This window comes from Purpureocillium lilacinum (assembly GCF_023168085.1).
Source record: "Purpureocillium lilacinum CBS 284.36 DNA, scaffold_7, whole genome shotgun sequence".
Lineage (NCBI taxonomy): Eukaryota > Fungi > Ascomycota > Sordariomycetes > Hypocreales > Ophiocordycipitaceae > Purpureocillium > Purpureocillium lilacinum.
In genome coordinates this window covers 2857045-2875438 of record NW_027072117.1, presented here as the reverse complement: position 1 = coordinate 2875438, position 18394 = coordinate 2857045, and the positions used below count along the sequence as shown (strand labels likewise).

At 61.6% G+C, this 18394-nt stretch overlaps 4 protein-coding genes across 4 annotated transcripts; 2 read left to right on the top strand and 2 right to left on the bottom strand.

The window, feature by feature from the left end:
- Positions 1-562: 562 nt before the first annotated feature.
- PLICBS_009777 (uncharacterized protein) lies at positions 563-2082 on the top strand (the record flags this gene model as incomplete). The annotated part of the gene is made up of 4 exons (XM_065601717.1): positions 563-1049; positions 1158-1173; positions 1361-1779; positions 1874-2082. 4 exons carry the CDS (start codon positions 563-565, stop codon positions 2080-2082), a joined length of 1131 nt encoding a protein of 376 aa, XP_065457789.1.
- A 3764-nt stretch (positions 2083-5846) lies between these two features.
- PLICBS_009776 (uncharacterized protein) lies at positions 5847-8509 on the top strand (the record flags this gene model as incomplete). Its single annotated transcript, XM_018325398.2, has 2 exons — positions 5847-6664; positions 6748-8509. 2 exons carry the CDS (start codon positions 5847-5849, stop codon positions 8507-8509), a joined length of 2580 nt encoding a protein of 859 aa, XP_018176792.1.
- Positions 8510-9145: 636 nt separating this feature from the next.
- Positions 9146-11533, bottom strand: PLICBS_009775 (uncharacterized protein; the record flags this gene model as incomplete). The annotated part of the gene is made up of 3 exons (XM_018325397.2): positions 9146-9268; positions 9418-10713; positions 10769-11533. 3 exons carry the CDS (start codon positions 11531-11533, stop codon positions 9146-9148), a joined length of 2184 nt encoding a protein of 727 aa, XP_018176791.2.
- A 1016-nt stretch (positions 11534-12549) lies between these two features.
- PLICBS_009774 (uncharacterized protein) lies at positions 12550-14361 on the bottom strand (the record flags this gene model as incomplete). The annotated part of the gene is made up of 3 exons (XM_018325396.2): positions 12550-12710; positions 12776-12802; positions 12864-14361. 3 exons carry the CDS (start codon positions 14359-14361, stop codon positions 12550-12552), a joined length of 1686 nt encoding a protein of 561 aa, XP_018176790.2.
- Between the last annotated feature and the right edge of the window lie 4033 nt (positions 14362-18394).

The following is an 18394-nucleotide window of genomic DNA, read 5'->3' as shown; positions in this document are numbered from 1 at the left end:
GCCGCTGACGAGTAGAGGCAGGAACAAGAACGAACCGGGATACCTGGCTGTCCAACCTTGAAGGGATCAGGAAACGGCAGGAATGCGAAGATGAGGTCGGCCGCCTGGTAGACGAGCTGCTCCGGGAACCAGCAGCGTCGACTGGCCACATGGCGGCGGACGGCGAGCCAGAGGACAAACGCACGACACAACAGTTGCTGGGTCAGGCTCGGACAGGGCTCTGCGTGGCATCGTCAGCAACCGAGTCAGGTACGTTACGCCGCCTCCATCCCCCCCCCCCCCCCCCCCCCCCCCCCCCCCCGGGGCTCCCGTCCCAACCCGGACCGAGTGCTCATCCGTGTGTCGAGCCTCGGCCGCTGACGTCCAGCCACGCTCTCCCGGTGCTGCAGAAGCCTGCATACGCCTCGTGAGGCAGGCCCTAGAGCCCCCCTCGGACAGCATCTTGACTCCATCGCAGCAACGCCGCGACACAAGGCTCCGAAACCAACTGCTCTTGGTCAAGCGCAGAGAGCGGCGGCGCAGATGCCACCAACGCTTCGACACGCCGGCGTCCACCGGCCGAATGAGGGAACCGACGGGCAACGAGGACGTTTACAACGACCAGGACCGCCGCAGCCAATGGACCGACTTCGTGGCGCTGGCCAGCTCCCACATCGCCGAGGAGGAGCTGCTGCAGCAGCTGGACAGAGGCATCGGGCAGTTCGGTTGGCGGTATCCCGCGCTCTATGAGGCGCTGTTTCGTCAGTTCCCCGCCGTATACTACATGCTGGAGCGTGCGAGGACCCTCGGCATAACGTTTGGCTCTTGCATGGCTGGCAGCAGCTCTCGGCGGCAGAGCCACATCAAGAGAGCCGCCCGCGCTCATGCTCTGACGCCGCGGAACGCAACGGCGGGTGGCAATGGCGGCGGCGGCGGCGGCGGCGACGACGACGACGACGCGTGCCCTGCGCTCCTGGTCATGGCCGGGATGCAGCCCACCATGTTCATCTGCAAAGATGCCAACTTTGGCGCGCCCTGTATAAAGCTTGAAGTACCTCCTGGGATGTGCGGTACGTCTCCATGTTCTTTCTCTTTGGACTCCAGCCAGCGTCCTGCCTATCACCCTTCGGGCCGTGGCGCAACATGGAGGGGCTGACTTAACCCTGACTATCTGATAGTTGACATACCCGAGCCGTATACACAACAAGGATCCTCTTTTCAACCGAATGAGGCGGCCGGCTCCTGCATGCTATATGAGTATGACTCGCCCTACCGCCTGTCCAGCCCGGCTCCCCCTCGAGCTACCCGACCCGTCTTCACTCGAGTCGTGCACATTCCTCGCGCGGGAAAATGAAAACTAACCTTTGTTTCCCCTATCCAGCGGACCGCAGTGCTCAGGGCTCAACATTGCCATCACGAGCAGTGTGACGCAGTTCGAACAGGGCCCCGACGACGGTATCAACTGGAACGACCGAGGCTACTCACTCCTCTGCAAAGTGGCCCCAGACCTTGCGCCCGCAGCGCCGCTGCCGCCGCCCATGGCAGAATGCGAGAAAATCAACAGGCTGACCATCTTCTTCAAGCTAGGGAGCTTCGGCACGCCGGACAGACTCGACGCCAACATTGGCGGCGTGCCCTTCTGGCTTGCGACGAATCCCGCGGGGTACCTCAAGGTGTGGAAGACGGTCGACCTCAAGCAGGCCTTCAACAGTGCCAATATTCCCCTCAAGGATATCTCCGCCATCGGAATCCAAGCCACGCAAGAGAAGCTGATATTCTCGCGATCCTTCAAACTGGGCGGTGAGTGCCGAAAAAAAAAGGGGGGGGGGGGGTACAACAAGGCACAACTACATGTAGACGAGGTTCCTGACAAGCACGGGCGACCGACACTTAGGTATCTCACTCGCCGCAACATGTTCGGGCTCCGGCCAAGAGATCGTCTGGGACAGATGGGCCAACTCCGAGTCCGGCTGGATCGGCCGGAGCCCTACCTTGGTCAGCCAGCAGGTCTGGAGCACCAAGATCGCCCTCGGCGAGTGGCACCCATCCGGAGGCTCGAGCCGCGAAGCGTACGGGCCAAAGGTCGGAAAGGACGAGCACTAGCAATGAGAGCACTGGGGCGTCGGCGGATGAGCCTGCGCCCAAATACTTCCTAGTAGGGTAGGCGCTTTAGGACGTAGGGTTCCTATTCGTAGTAATACTTCTCATCTGGACAAGCCGGGAGCATACGGAGTGGCATAGTTGCTGCAGGCTCCGTTCCGCGTGCTTCGAGCTGTCCGTCTCCAACCCTGGTTATTGGTGTTGGTCCACGTCCATGGCATCGGCCAACGTGCGGGTCAAATCCAAGTCAAAGTCACGCAACCCCGTTGCACAGAGGGGGACAAAAAAAGAACAGTAATACAGTACTTACAGTAAGTACAGTACTCTACCTAGGACGACAAAGTACATACTAGTAAAAAACGGGGAGGCTGGAGCCTGCATCTGGGCACCCAGCACAGCGCAGCGCGGCCCAACAGAGAGGGGGGAAGCGGTGATGGTGATGCCCGAACCTGGCGGGTCAACGGGCCCGCGCGGCCCCATGTCGAACGGGAAACGGGGTTTGTTGGCCGGCGGCGATTGGGCTCGTTCCGTCGGACAGCAGGAGGACCCTTGCACCTCGTGATGCCAAAAATCACCAGTCGCATGGAGCGGGCCGGGGCTCGGGTGTGGCTTTGTGGAGTCTGCGATCCCTGGTCCGCGCTCACCGCTGCGATGGTCTGGCTGCGTTGAGACACGACACGACAAGGCAAGACAAGGCAGGCGCACGCACAACACGCAGAGAGAGAGAGAGAGAGAGAGAGACAAAGGGCCATGCATGCGTCGTCCGTCCATCCGTTGGCAGGTCACCCGTCTACGTGACCCCCAATCATCGTGGATGAATGGCCGACGGGATGGGCCCCCCGCCACCGCTCGCGGGCCTCAAATAGCCCTCGCGGCCGCCCCTGGGCTCGTCCTTCTTTCTCTTCTCTTTTCCCCTTCTTCCCTCCCCAGGCGACTTGGCGGGGCTGGTCCATCGGAAGGATGGGCGCCCGCAGACTCAACTTCGTGGCGCTCGTGGCGGTGATGGTGATGGCCAGCGTGGCCGTCGCCAACACCGCTGCGGGCGCCGGCGCGGCGGTCTTGTTCCTCGCGGAGGAGGGCCAGGCCCGGTCGATCTCTCGGCCGCCTGGCCTCCGGACCGTGGAGCTGGCGGCGAGCGACCACCCTTTACTACTGTACGTTGCGACATGTCCTCACTGCGTGTGTGACCTTGTGGGTGTGGGTGCTAACAGGCAGGTGAAGCGGCATGAGTTTCGACTGCATCCTGTCGGATGCCTCGTCGGCCAAGTGTGCCCCGGTCACACGCGGCGGCGGGCCCGACCTAGTTCATTTCTTGGAGCGGGCGTTTGTTTTCGCATCTTTTTACGGAGAGGAGGAGAAGCACGAGGCCCGCCTGGCGCCGGCGACCATGAAAGCTGGTCCGGAGCAACCTGTCGCCCGTACGGCTGCGACTGCGACAACATCATTGTCGCATGGACGCAGGCGCACGGCGGCACTGGTCTTGGAAACGGCTGGACGGAGGCTGGCACCCGGCACGATCGTCGGCTTCTCGGCTGATAGACTGGTTTTGGATGACGACACACGGCTTGAACGACCGGCACCGACGCCGACGGCACAGGCCGCGGGTCCGAGCAGCAGCATGTTCGCAGCAGAGCACGGAGCGAAGAGGAGGAAGATACCGACAGAGGACGACGACGACAATGACGCCGACGCCGACCACGGTCGCACGACTTCCCTAGTACTTTCGGCCCCGTTGGCGGACTGGCTTGGTGGTGGCGCGAAGCAGAGCCCGCACGGCTCTGCGATGGCGCTGCTGCTGGGTCGAGTGTTCGGGCTCGCGGCAGCCCCGAGTGTTGGTGTGGTTCTCTAGCATCGGTGAAGAGGCAGTGTCTGTCTGGGTCACATGGCATCGTACGCATCGCATCGCGCCGTATCGCATGCCGTTGTGACGATCCGCGGGCAGACGCAGGCCTTGGTAGCCATTGCTGGATCAAGTCGCTCTTTACCAATTCAAGTCTCCTTTGTCAAATTCGGAATGGGGCGCAGACTGGTCGCGGCAGCGGAGGGACGAGAGAGTCTCGACGCGAATGTCCGAGGCCGGGATGGCTGCCCCGGCGGCGGTGGTGACGAACGTCGAAGCCGCCGTCGCGTTATGAGATATGCTATATGATGATGCGCACACGAAAAACCACAAAAACAGTAACGATTCTAGAGGCGCAGGGAGGACGTTGGTCGATTAGTTGTTCAGATAGAATGGCGAAAGAGACTGGGTGCTCCTTGCTGCATGAACTGCGCTCGTTTGCGGTCGCCGATGTCGTGAAGTCGTACCGTTGAAATGCCGCGATGCTGGCAATGGCCCTCGAGATTGCAGCTTCTGAATGACTGCCGTCTTCAACAGACACACACAGGTCGAGGTGTTGAAGGAGTCAAGTCGATGGCGCGATGCAGGTGAGAATCGATAATATGGCGGGAGTCGGGACGGGAGTCGGGGAACCGGGGTCAGTGGAGGGGGGCTAAAGGCGGGAGTGCGGGGGGCGTCAGTAGCGGGAATGGGGGCCAGCGACGGTCCGACTTCCGCAGCAGCACCGCCGAGCTGAGTGCTCTGTATTATGGCAGCGTTGTCTTCACCGCAGCCCACCATGTGGGTATACCACAAGGGGACGTGAGGGATGCAGCGCCGTTGTGCCACCGCGACCCGCCCGTGAACAAGCTTAACTTGTCCTCCCGACACGTGTTGGAGGCGCACGTCCGAATCGGCAGTCCGTACGACGCGGCGGCGTTGCACAGCGTGCGGCACAGCACAGCGGCAGCAGCACAGGCTCGTCAGCGGCTGGGCGCGGGCTCATGCCCCGGAGCTGCGGTGCAACCGAGGAGGGCGAATCTCGATCGGCTGGCGGGTGATGATGATAGTGGATGTGTCGTCGAGGCATGGTAGGGGGGGTTATGTCGCTCTCCCTTCGCTCCGCCTCGAGATGGATGTGACGGCTCGTGCGTTGCGTGCGTGCGTTGCGGGTGGATGGGCGGGTCGCCGTGTCGCGTGCCGAACAATGGACGGATGAGTGAGACATGTCGCGCAGCTAGCTAGCTGAAGCTGGTGTCTCTCGCCGTCCGTCTTCTCGTGGGGTGGTGACGGCGACATGTTGTCGATGCTCTCTCCCAAGAATTGACGGAAGGAAGGAAGAACTTGGTCATGTCATTCGGCATGCTTCGGGCCATCGGCCGCCGGTCATCGGGCCCCCAGGGGCCGCTAGCCCGCTGCAGCGGTAGCGCAGGCGGGCGCCCTCCATCTTCTCTCCAGTTTATTCCCACCACGTCAGAGGCAGGTCACTGTACAGCGCAGGCCCCCTCAGCCCTCGTCCGCCAGCACACCTCAGTTGGGTAATTGTCTTGCTCAGCGCGCCTTCCTCAGCGTCCAGGAGTGCCCGCCGCCAAGCCGTCTTTCAGGTGGGCCCGCCCCCCCCATCAGGCCGTTCTGCCGCGTTCGAGGTGCCTGTGATGCCCGTATGCCAGCCCGGCCTCTGCCTGAAGGTCCGGGTGCCTCCACCCGCTGCGCATGTGTGAGTCGAACCGACCGGAGGCACCTGAGCTGAGGTACAGGTACCTTGCCTTGTAGCGCGACAATCCACCGCCCCCCCCGGAGGGAGCAGGCATGAACTCTTCGAAATTCTCCCCCGCCACTCAACCGCCGCTCACGTCTCACCCTCAGACTCGACCGCACACACCGTCACTCGCCGTCACTCGCCGCCCGCCCGCCCCGCGGCACTCGCCCGTGACTCCCGACTCACCCCATGCCCACGGCGACCTCGTTGACGACTGCGCCCACGCGCCTCACCGCGCATCCGCCCGCCCTCGCCGTCCCCTTGCTCCGTCCCCAGAACTTCGCCCCGGCTCGTCGCTCCTCGGCACTCGAGCGACGACCCGAGCCTGTCTCGGTCATGGACCTGGACTCCGACTCGCCGCCTCCCGCCTCAAACCCCCGTGCCTTTGACGCCCACGCCGCCTCGCTCTCTACCTCTGCGTCGTCGGCATCGCATTCCCGCCCCCCGGTCTTGGACGTCGGTGCGGCCGCCTCTCACCATCACCAGCACGGCCTCGCTCATCAGTTCCCGCCCTCGCGCCTCGACGGCGCCTCCTCCTCCCACGGCAACGTCTCGCCCGGCCACCGCCCCAAGAAGTCGCCCTCGACATGCAGCACCTGTCGCATGCGCAAGGTCCGCTGCAACGGCGCTCGCCCCCTCTGCTCCAATTGCCAGCGCCTCGGCTTCCCCTGCTCCTATGACGATGGCGAGTCCGAGGCATGGGGCCTCGCCCTGCCCCGCCGTCGCGTCAAGCAGGCCTGCCTCAACTGCCACAGCCGCAAGGCCAGGTGCTCGGGCCACGAGCCCTCGTGCGATCGCTGCCGCGCTCAGGGGCTGGACTGCGTCTACCGGCCGAGCAAGCGCGCGCGAGCCTCGGCGCGTGGAAGCTGTAGCGATGTCAGGAGCCCCCAGAGTCACGACGACGGCGACAAGGACCGCGACAGGCTCCACGATGATGCCCACGACAGCGACGCTGCCCTGACCGACCGCCAGGGCACCGTCACCCCCAGCAACTCCAACCCCGACGTGTACGTTGCTTTTGTCCCTCTTCTGTTCCTCTTTCCCTCCATCTGATGGATGAGATGGATGCTGACCCTCCACGCCCCTTTAGACCCTGTCCCGACGAGTCCCTGGACGCACTCATCGGTCGCACCCTCGACCAGTACTTTCGCCATGTCCATCACATCCCCATGTACTCCTTCCTGCATCGAGCCTCGCTCATGGAGCAGTACAACGCCGGCAAGGTCGACAAGGCGCTGCTGCTCGCCCTCATCGGCATCACCTCGTGCCTCACCGACATGGGCCCTGGCGTGCGCGAGTATGGCGACCGCTGCATCGACAACGCCGAGGCGCTCGTCTTTGCCGACTACAAGCGCCCCTCGGCCTTCAAGGTTCAGGCCCTCGTCTTCATGATCAAGCACCGCATCCTCTCCAACAAGTTCTCCAGCGCCTTTGTCCTCTTTAGCCTCGCCTCCCGCTACGCCGCCGCCTTGCGTCTCAACTACGACAGCCCCAACCTATGTTTCCTCGCCCAAGAATCGCGGCGCCGCCTCATGTGGTCGCTCTACTGCATGGATTCAGGCATATCCAGCGGCTACCGCGACTTTTCCCTGTGGCGGCCGGAAAAGATTCACGTGCCGCTGCCCTGCAACGAGCGCAACTTTGAATTCGACCTGCCGCAGCCCACCGAGAAGCTGGTGCCCGAGTCGGCCGGGCCGCAGCCCCAGCATCCCGAGGATGTCGGCAGCAACGCCCTGCACATCCGCATCTTTCACACGCGGCAGAAGATCAGCGAGTTTACCAAGGACGTGCTCGTCAGCCGCAACGTCAACACCACCGAGCTGCAAACCACGGTCCTGTCATTGCATAATGAACTCGAGGACTTTGCCAACCGCCTCCCCGCATCATTCCAATTCTCCGAAAACTCTCTCCGCCTGCGAGCCTACTCGCCCCGAATATGCGTCTTCATCATGATACACGTGTGGTGGCGCCAATGCCACTGCGATCTCTACCGCATCGCCCTGTCCGGGTTCCGCGACGCGCTGCCCAAACCGATCCTCGACTCGCTCGACGACAGCTTCATCCAGCACTGCCAACGGCAGTGTCTTGACCACTCCCTCGCCATGGTCAGCATCTTCTCCACCATGCAGAAGCTCGGCGCGAAGCCCGTCGCCGATCTCGACCTCGCGCTGTGTGCGTACCAATGCGCCCGCATGCTCAAGTATGCGTTCCACGTCAACGGCGACAAGTTTGGCCTCACCGCCGACGGCGTCACCGAGCAGGCCAAGGTGTGCCTGCGCACAATTAAGCAGTGCTGCAAGGGGCCCGCCGCCGCGGCCATTGTCGCCGAGCTCGAGTCCCTGATAGCCAGGGGCCTCGGCGCGCCCGCCTCACCAGCCAACATATCCAGCCCCGACACCTTTCGGATCAACGGCATGCCGAACGGGCAGTCATCGGGGCGCAACGCCGTGTTGAGGAGCATCGAGGTTACCGACGACCCAGACGTCGTGTCCCACACCAACGGCAACTTCACCTCGTCGTCCAGCAACAACAACAACAAGATGACCCGGCTGTCGCTACCCGCCGCCATGATAGGTGACCCCTGGGCAGCGGAAAGCACAGGCAACAGCAACAACAACAACGGCAGCAATAACTTCGCCAGCGTCGCCCCGCCAATATCCGACGTGGCCGCCCGCAGCGCAGACGACTACACCACGTCGGAGCTCAACAACGCGTACGAGGGCGCGCTCGACGGGCTGGGGCTCGATAACGGGCTCGACCACGCCATGGGCATCGACCTGTCGCCGTGGCCGCCCACGACGAGCGGCGAGTTTGTGTGGCCCGAGTTTCTCAACGGCGGGGTGGGCGTGTAGCTACCCACGACCTGACTAGTTGACGGGGATCTCGACATGACGTGGATGAGTATCTATCTTGTCTGGACGGGAACAAGAGAGGGAGAAAGGAAGGGCTTGTGTATTTAGGGCGGGTAAGAATCTAGGCGAGCATGGGAAGGACGAAGCTGGATATACCCCCCACACGTCACGATGAACGAACGGAACTCTGTACGAACACGACATGATGATGGGAACACCTACAATAGAGAAAGCGCGCGCGCTGCGTCTTAGAAAAACTATCACAAACGCACTGTTGGCAAAAAAGGAAGTGATCCATATTTCTACACCGGGCGATGATGGAGCCCGTGACCAAAATGCATACATACACAACTAGCTAGGGAAAGGTAGCTAATCCCTGCTGGTCCAGTATGCATGGCAAACACGCACGCAGGCTAATACGCGGCAAGCAAATGCCCCGGAAAGCAAAAGGAGAGACGCACCCATGTTACAAACGCCCCCTACGGCACGCCCAAACCGTTTTTGTGCGCCCGCGTCGCTCGCTTTCGCCCTGTGCCCTGTAGACTGGCACATGAAACCACGACAAAAAACAGCAACGACAAACCGCATCGCCATGCAAACCGTCTAGTAGAACAAACGACAGACAGACATGCACACTCAGAGTTTCACGTGGAACAGGTACCGAAGCTTGACCTGCGCGACGTCGTAGCAGATGTACTCGTTGTAGAAGAGCGTCGTGTTGGGGACATTGGTGTCGCCGGTCTTGATGCCGGGGTCGGGCTGCGAGGGGAGGTATGTTAGCATCGACTGTTGTTACGTGCGGTTTGTTTGCCGGTTCCCGCCTCCAGCGCGTCAGAAGAATGACGAAGTGTAGAGAGAAAGGGAGAAGCGGGAGGGGATGGGGGATTGAAGGAAAGAGCCTGTCTTACCATGCGGATGCCCTTGAGGCTCTCGTGCACCACGCCCGCGTCCTGCCACTTGCTCGGTCCCATGCTCCCCTGGCCGAGGGTGCTCCACATGCCGTTCTTGGCCGCGTCCTCGCCCGCGTGGTAGCTCGAGTGCGTGAGCCTCTGGAGGGGGTCTCCCAGCTCGGCCTCGCAGAGCAGCAGCAGGGCGTGGCCGTTGGAGTTGCCAGAGCAGCAGTACCCGGCCGACTTGGACGACATGTCGGCGAGGTAGATGCCCTTGCCGAACATGTACCCCGAGACGGGCGCCTCGGGGGGCGCGATGCGCAGGCCCTGGCTGAGGATGCCGCCGAAGTTGGTCACGCGCGAGCCGTGCCACAGCAGGCGCCGGTCCGAGGGGATGTTGGCGAACTTGGACTCGCGGAGGCGCAGGTCCTCGCCGCGGCGCTCAATGCGGAAAATGTTCTGCACCTTGTAGCTGTAGCTGTGCGTCGAGCCCTTGGACCCGTTGAGGTAGTCGCGCAGCTGGCCGAACTCGGCGCCGTCGTGCGCGAGCGGCGTCATCTCCTCCATGCCGAGGCTCTGGAACTGGCGGTCCAGCGCGTGCACCTCCTGGGCGCTCCGGCTGCTGCGGTCCATCTTGAGCAGATCGGCGGCGTCCTTCATGTCCGACAAGCTCTCGAGGAGTTCTATCTCCTTCTTGAGCTGCGGGTCACTGTTGATGATGGGGGGCCGGTTGCGCCCAAAGGCGTGCGGGATGAGCGAGTAGTACGTGTTGGACAGGTGCTCCGTGGCGGCGGCCATCGTCATGTCCCACTTGCTCTTCGCCAGCGTTGGATCGTCGATGAGGGCGGCCAGATCCTTGAGCTGCTGGAAGCCGCGCAGGATGGTAGCCTTGCTGAGCTTGCCCAGCGGCAGCTTGTTGGCGTCGTAGTTGAGCGATGCCATGGTGTCCCGGAAGTACGCTTGATTGAATATGATCTCCATGAGGTCCTGGACGGGCTTGGGGAGCGTGCAGTCCGGTGTAGACGCCTCTTCGCCATCCTCTGTCTTAACGCCCGGTTTGTCGTCAGCGTCGTCCATCTCCTCGTCCGAGTCGTCGTCATTGTAGCTGCGCTCGACAAAGGCGTACTTGCCCGGCTTGGGGTTGTCGCCACGCTTATCCCATGGCAGCCCAGACTTGTCCTTGAACTTCTTCTCAAAGTTCTTGAGCGCATCCTGGAATGTGCCGTTGCCGAGGACGGCATTTTGGCCGGCCTCGCCGACACGGCCCCATCGAGTCCACGTCTTGAAAGAGCCGCTGGTGGTTTCCCGCAGGATCTGCAACGTGTCAGGAGATTCATGCAACCCGACCAAGAGATGAGTCTCTGCTTACCTGGAGACGGTAGAATTTGTTGTGGTTGTTGGTTGAGCTCGACTGGTTCAGGGAGGCGTCGTAGATCATGCCCGAGTCGGGATCTACGTAGACTTGGTAGTTGGCGAGCTGGCAGTACTCGTCCAACGGGATCGTGAGGCCCTTTTTCTTCATGAACTGACCCTCCGCCACGACCTTTTCTTCCTTGACGGCATCTTCGTCCGTGACAGCGGCGGCGGCCTTGGCCTTTGTCGTGCCATTGGCCTTTTGCTTCTTGGCCTGGGGCTTTGCGTCGACGTCGTGCGCATCCTCATCCTCGTCATCGGCTGCAGCATTTGCTCTTTTGCTACCGCTGCTGCTGGTACCATTCGTCGCCGGCAGCGCGGACCCCTTCTTCGTCGGCGCCGGAACGTTAAAGTTGGCGTTCGCCCAGAGATAATCGTCGTCCGAGACGGGCTTCCCCTGCTTCTCAGACTCGAGCAGCCACTCGGGCTGGACGATTTTAACGCTGGCGTCTTTGGCGGCCTTGACCTTGCCGTCGTTTCCCTGCCTGTAATCGAGCTGCGTGCACACGAGATGCGTAGCATCCTTGCTCACCGTCTTCATGGCCCGGCCGCCAAGGGTGCGCACCAGGGCCTCGAACGACGTCTGCGTGTGACCCCAGGGCGTGAACTTGCCGCAGAAGCTGACGACGCAGCCGGCGAGGGGCGGCGTCGCGGGCTGCTGGGCCTGGGCCTGCTTTTTGGCGGCGGTGGCGGCCGCGGCGGACCTGCTCCGTGTGGGCATTGTGTGGGGGGTTGTTGAGGATGGAATGTGAGTGACGAGATGAGGCTCTGCGGGAGCGGTGGTGGTGGTGACGATGTCTCGGTTCCGCTGCACAACGTACCTAACGACTGGGTGGAAGACGACGGCGCAACTTTCCTCAAACGCCGAGTAGATGCAATTGAGTGACGGCCAGGCAATTGACCAAACGCACAAAGGAATTGCAGAACACAAGGGGGGAAATGGAGATGAGGAAGAGGCCGTGTTCTGGACAAAGGACGGGGGCTCGTTTTATTTCACGGGCTCAGCTGGGCAGAGCTAACGACAGGTACAGCAAGCTCCGAGGCGGAGGGGACGGGAGGGGCCAGAGCTGCCTGGGGCGGCCGTTTGTGCCACTGGCTCACAGTGGCTCCGCAGCCAGTCGACACCTGAGGTGCCTGTGGGCGCCCCCACCCGTGGCCCCTGGCTTGCCTGGGCCGCCTGCCACCTACCTCAGCTGGCCCGCTTCCACGGCACCGCCTCCAGGCACCAGCGCGCCAAGGCCTCCGCCGGCCGCGCATCATCGTCAGTCCGAGTCGCGAACGTCTCGCGTCGTCACGTGCACCCATCAAACGACGCCGCAACTGATCACCGTCCCACCCCAACATCTTGCCTGATGGTGAAAATCGGAGCGATCCATGGATGCTGCCTGGACGACTCCTCGGTGCGGGAGATGAGCCCATGGCCTGTCACTTCACATCATTCCACAGTTTCCCGAACCTCTGCGACCAAGACGTGGTGCGTATCGTGGCCGACCCCGTGCCCAGGCCGCGGTGGTAAATTATTACATCTCACTCTTGCATCCGGATAGAGCCTGTGGTGACAGCTCACCGGCGCGGCCGCCAATCCCTTGACGCTATCATCGATATCTGCCAGAACACGACCCGGTTGGAGGGTCCCGTCTATGCAACTTTCGTGGTGTTGAACATGCCACCCAGCCGTCCATCCTCTTCCCCATAGCGGTTTCGTGCCTCCATTCCTCCAATGTAACAAGCGCTCGCTCAATAGTCCCATGGGTTCCCAAAGCCGTAGGCGCCCTGCTGCCCCATAAACGCTTCATGCTCCTCCTCTGCCTGTGCCATGAGTTCCTGGATCAGCAACTCCGCCGCGGGTGGTATCGTCCCTGGTGCAAAATCTTCCATCAGCGCCGCCAAGTCCATACCTGCTCGGCAGTATTAGCAACGCTAAACGTGCTTCATCCGTCAACGTCCGTGGAGTCGTCTTCACCGTCGAGTTCCTCCGATTCGCCTGTAGCTGTAGTCCGTGTTAGCCGCCTGTCCCGAGTCCGTACCAGGTCCCGCGCCGCTAGACGTACCATCTTCCAAAGCCGACAGCTCATCCGCGAGATCGTCATCGTCGTCGCCGTCGTCCGAGTGCTCGCTCTCCGGAGTGAGCCTGCGAGGCCACTTAATGTCCAGCAGCGGCGTCACCTCGTCCACAAAGTCCTTCCAGTGCCGCCCCGTGTACTGCGCCTCTACGCCACGGTTCTTGAACGACACGTGGTGCTCCGGCCGGTGCAGGTACGCCTGCTTCAGCGCCCCGAGTTTGATGTGGCGGAGGTCCAGCCCCGAAATCTGCCGTAGCTGGTTCATAAAGTCGGTCCAAAACATGACTCTGGGAGGATCGCTTGGGTCGCTTCCCGGCGGCAGCGGCATCACCAGCGTCATCTTCCACAGCTCCAGCCCGCGCAGCGACGGAGCAAGCTTGCGCAGGATCTTGATCAGTGGCGCGACGGGGACGCTCATCCAGCCGAGGCTGAGGTCCTCCAGCTTGTCCAACGCAGGCGGCGGCGCCGGCATGGCAGCCCTGCCATTGCCGCCCTTGGATCCATTGGGCGTGGCATTTGGGTCCCCGGCAAGCCATGTGAGCAGGTCCGTCATGGCGGTGGGTGAATCGTGGCACTCGTTGATGCGCAGGTCCTTGAGATTCGTGCACTGGCAAAGGAACTGGCGGAGCATGGTGTCGGGTGCCGTCGCGGCGACCTGGGTCCACGGAGCGCTCTGCGCCCTCCAGCCAAGATTAATGGAGAGGTGCAGCCTCTCGAGCCTGTGCAGGACAGGCAAGATGGTGGGCGCGCTGAATTTGGGGATGTTGAAGGCAAAGTCGCGAAGCTGGTTGCCGTTTTTGGCCATGACCTCGATGCCCTTGAGGCTGGTGATGTTGGCAACGCCTAGGGCGTGCGTGACCAGAGCAAACACCTGGCTGCTAAACTGGAAGTTGGTGTTGGAGTTCCAGCCAGCGATTGTCGCCTGACTGAGGCGGATGCCTGTCTCGTCAAAAATAGTCGGCGCACCGTAGCTGGACCACTCGGCGCGGGCGCCCTCTCTGGTGCGCTTGCGAGAATTGTAGTCGCGGATAACGACGCTCTCTAGGTTGGGGAGGTGCTTGAAGGCCTCGACCAGCATGTCGCGGTGGCAGCCCGTGTTCCAGAGACTGAAGTGGTCGGCATAGCGCTGCCTGAACTTGCGTTCCTTGTCGTCGTCGGGCAGCGGGCGCTGGAAGTTGTCGGGGAAGCGGTCCAGGCCGATGTGCAGATGGCGCAGGTGCGGGCCTAACCTGCTTTTTGAGATGTCGATGAGGGCCTGCAGGCTGATGTCTGCAATCATGAACTGTTTGCGAGTGAAGAACTCGTTGGTGAAGGTGACGTAGAGGAGCTGCTCGATGGCGCGGCAGGTGAGGCGAAAGGAGCAGAGGTCCGTGGTCATGAGGTCGTTGGAGATGCGGATAAGGACCTCGAGAGGCAGCTGCTTGATACGACAGCTGCTGGCCGTGTCGCCGGAGCTCCAGGCCGCAACCCAGGTAGGGTCGGCCATGGCTGGCGACGAACGGGCGACGGACGAGCGCCGGCCGGGCGGTGATGGTGGTGCGACAAGTGATCCGGTCAAACAGAATGCGTGCCTCCTATTGGGACGGCGATGACACGATGGCACGTCACTCCAGCGTGAGCGCTCCAGGCTCTAGCGGCGCGGCGCGGGCAGCGACTGGAGACGCACTCGCTTGCGGGGTACCGGCGCGGTCTGGCGGCAGAAGAAACGAGAATGGCGAGGCGCGTCGTGACGATGCATTCAGTCGTTTTAAGACGGGAGCGGACACGAGGATGGCCGGTCGGGCAAGCAGGCCTGGGCGCCAGGCAGCTGGCTGGCGCCTGCTGAGGGGTGGGTATTGATATGGATTATTGAAATGATGGACGGGCACGAAGTGGAGGAGCTCCAACACAGGCCGGCGGCGGGCTGCAATGGTCAGCAGGTTCGTTTTGTTAGGACACTGGCTTCTTCACCGAGCCGCAGCTTGGGCCTCGGGGCGGCCAGGCGAGCACTGGCGACAAAGGGGTGGGAATGCGGCGGGCGCCTGCGCATGGACGCGTTGGCGATGGGGAGACGATGCCCGGGCGTTACCTTTTGATGCAGATGTCGTCGTCGTGTCGTCGTCTCCTCTCCGTGGGCGAGGATCTGCGGATGTGGCAAAGCGGAAAAGGGAAATCGGCCACCTCACCGCAGTGAGCCGGGCACAGGTCAAGGTTATCGGGCTGTGGCCTGTCGCCTGGCCAATCCTGTGGCGCGCATGCCTGGCGCCGGGCACTGAACGCGCCCCTACAGGCGTGGGGTGATGGCCCCGGGGGAGGTCCACAGGGCCCGGGCCGGCTTGCCGTGGCGGGTGAGGTCACTGAGGCGTCACTGACAAACCGCCCGGGCGGTGCTGGAGAGCTTCCAGGTTTCCGGACCCTGTCACCGGATACCACCACAGGCGGGAGGCGAGTCGAGTGTACCTATACAACCTTGAAGGCGCCCCTGCCACCGAAGGTTCCAAATTCTTAACGATGTAAATGCTGCAGGGCCCCATCAAGGCCCCAGCGCACAGCCCCAGACTTTACTACATGTACAATCCAACTGCACCAGGCTTACAGGCCGTGTGCTTGTCATGGATTTAGCCAAAGCGTTTGAGACACATGTCTGACCTTGGAGAGGTACGAACCTACATCGACGACCTGGGAGTGCAGCCTGTGAGTATCACAAGGCAGAACACAACTTAAGGAGCCATCATTATGGCCCGATCCAACGTAGAGCCTCTCAACTCGAGCCAACTGCTCAATGTAATGACTGAGATTTATGTACATAATAGAAACTCATTCGGCTAGCCTTATACTCGGTGCAACCAAATGGGTATGAGCAAGGTGCACATCATGCAGTCCCGCAGCCCGTTCCCGGCTTGGCGGAAATGAGATGATACGAGGCGTGTGAGAGTACAATGGGCGGGCATCCTCTCTCTGTCGGCACCGAGACGCAGAGTTGGATATAATTCACCGCCACCACGCCACCCACCAGGTCGCTGCCGATTGGACCAGCTCATCACCCAGACAAAACCCCGTTGCTCCTGCACGGAGGCATCTCCAGGTTGAAGACCGAGCACGTACATACGACTGGAAGCAGTAGCAAGCCGAACTTCCACGGACAAGTAGTTGGTTGTCCAGTCAGCCGTCGAGACCCTGGTTGAGTTCTGTGCGTTGTGACTTCGCAATGGGATATCCGTCGAATGAAAAACTGCATCGCGATCAAGTGCGGTTCATACCGCCGGGTTGGTGTTGGCGATTTGAGGAACCGGCAAACAGTCTCCATGTCCCTAGGCATCCCGGCCACCTCCCACCCAGGTTCGTTCTGGAAAACCAGGACCCCATCTTCTCGCACGTACCACGAACTTCATGTTGGCTGTCTGTAGGAGAACCTTGACTCACCGAGAACAGGACCTGGCAGCTTCAACCGCGTCACAAAGCTTGAGGGTCAGGTACCACGCGGGACCCCCCCCTCGTTAAACACTTCAAACATGCCGCGAGGCCGTGCCTCAGTTTGACTTACCGACGCGGAGTCTTGACGGAGAGCGAGAACCTCGCGAAGCTCAAGATTTGGCCAGCGGCTGGACGCTTCATGTTGCGATCCTGGAACGTAAACATACATGTCATGTTGGTGAGCCGCAACATTGGGCGGCAAGTCCCGACCAATATTTCCCTTCCAGTCATTCTGAGATCTGTCCGCTTCCAAGGGCCAGGCTCCCTGTAACGGGTGCCCGGCTGCAGGAACCAACAGTTAACGAGGCAGCTTAGATGAGCACTAGCACCCGTGGAGCCAACGCAGATGGCGCACGACTCGGCTGTTGAAGGCCGATGACTCGGGTATTGACGAGTCGCCGAGGAAGCTCGGTGCTTCCAGGGACGGAGTTGGTTGAGCGCCCGAGCCACATTTACCTTCAGATACCAATGTTCAAGCACGGACCAGTCTGCTTCGTGTCTGGTACGGAGCTCTCAAGTGCTCACTTGGAACATTGAATGCGACTGGAGTGAACCAGACCGGGCTCTTCCACTTGACGTCTGGCGCGCAACATGAAGCACACAGCCAACACTTCCCGAGGCTGTCGTCCCATCCCTCCCGGTTCTGACAAGCCACAAACAGCAATGTCGCCCCCCTGCCCTTCAACAGCTGTTTGTCTGCGACGACCAGATCCCTGAGTGTGCGATTGACGGGTGGCTTGACCCAACGCCTAACCCCAAGCCCCCCATGTCCCCCGCCATTCACGCCGGATGGCACCACGGTGATGAATCTCCTGTTGCCCTTTCGGACAAAATCTAACCAGACCAACCGAGGACGGACGACGCTACAGCCGCTCCCTGCCCGCCGTCCCCTCACGCGGGGGAGCTGGTGAGCCCGATTCCTGCTCTGCGGAGCACACAGCGCGGATACGCATCAGAGTTGTTGAGCGTGACACTGCAAACTGCAATCTGTGTTGCTGTAGGATCGTGCTCTTCGTTGTCTATACGCCTTCGATGGATGAGGCCGTGCGGCCTTGCAATGAAGTCTTACGCCGAGTGGCACCGTCGGCTGCCTGAATCACGGCGCCGGGCCTCTCTGCTCGGACACCTCATGGCGCCTCACAACTCCTGTCGTGCTCACCATGATAACATACCCAGATGCCGGGAGGCCACGCCATGTACCAGCCTCAAACCTCCGGTGGAAGCGCAGGCAAGCACGACTCCGACCGGCCTCACCCAACTCAAACGAAATACCCAACGTAACATGTAGGCTGGCCTCAGGCAAACCGATCCTTGCTTTTCTGGCCACAACTCGCCGCGTGGCTGAGATGGAGTGAGTTGGTGACGAAAATGTCTTCCTTCAGGCGTCCAGACAACAAAGCTACGAAAGACGTGCAGCAGCCACAGTGCAGCATACAGTGCAGCACCAACCCACGCGCTGGGCGACGACCACGACATAACAAGTTAGTACTCTTGCTGCGCCGCCATCCCGGTTGCACCTCATCGGGCGGCCAATCAGGCACTGCGACGCGCCTGCGACGCATTGAGTGCCGGAGGCATCTCCAGAGTCCAGATTGCATCTCAGGATGGGGGCCCCGTGATAGGTGCAGCCCCTGGCCATGCCAGCCCACTGGCGAACCTAGTCAAGTCGAATGTGTTGCTGCCAAAGAGGCGAGCATTGGCCGGAAATCTGCCTCGCGATCCACGCGGCCCAGTTGGTGGTGGGAGATTTGATGATGACACGGCGAACACGGTCGGGACTGGGCCGTTTCTGGAAGGGAAGAAGCCACAGAGAAGGTGTGGAGTCTACGGTCCTGCCGCACGAGTACCAAATGTTGGCTCACCGAGGAGATCCTCGAGCTCAAGAGCCAGAGACATTACGTCGACCCACGCATCCAAGCATACCGTGGCACGCCCATCAGGGCCAGGACAAGGATGGGCAGTTGCCGTGCGGAGCGGACGCGCAACATGGGAGCAGCCGGTCTCCATATGTCCACTCTTGCAGGCAAACGACGCGCGCTTGACGCGCCACCACGACAAGCTTTATC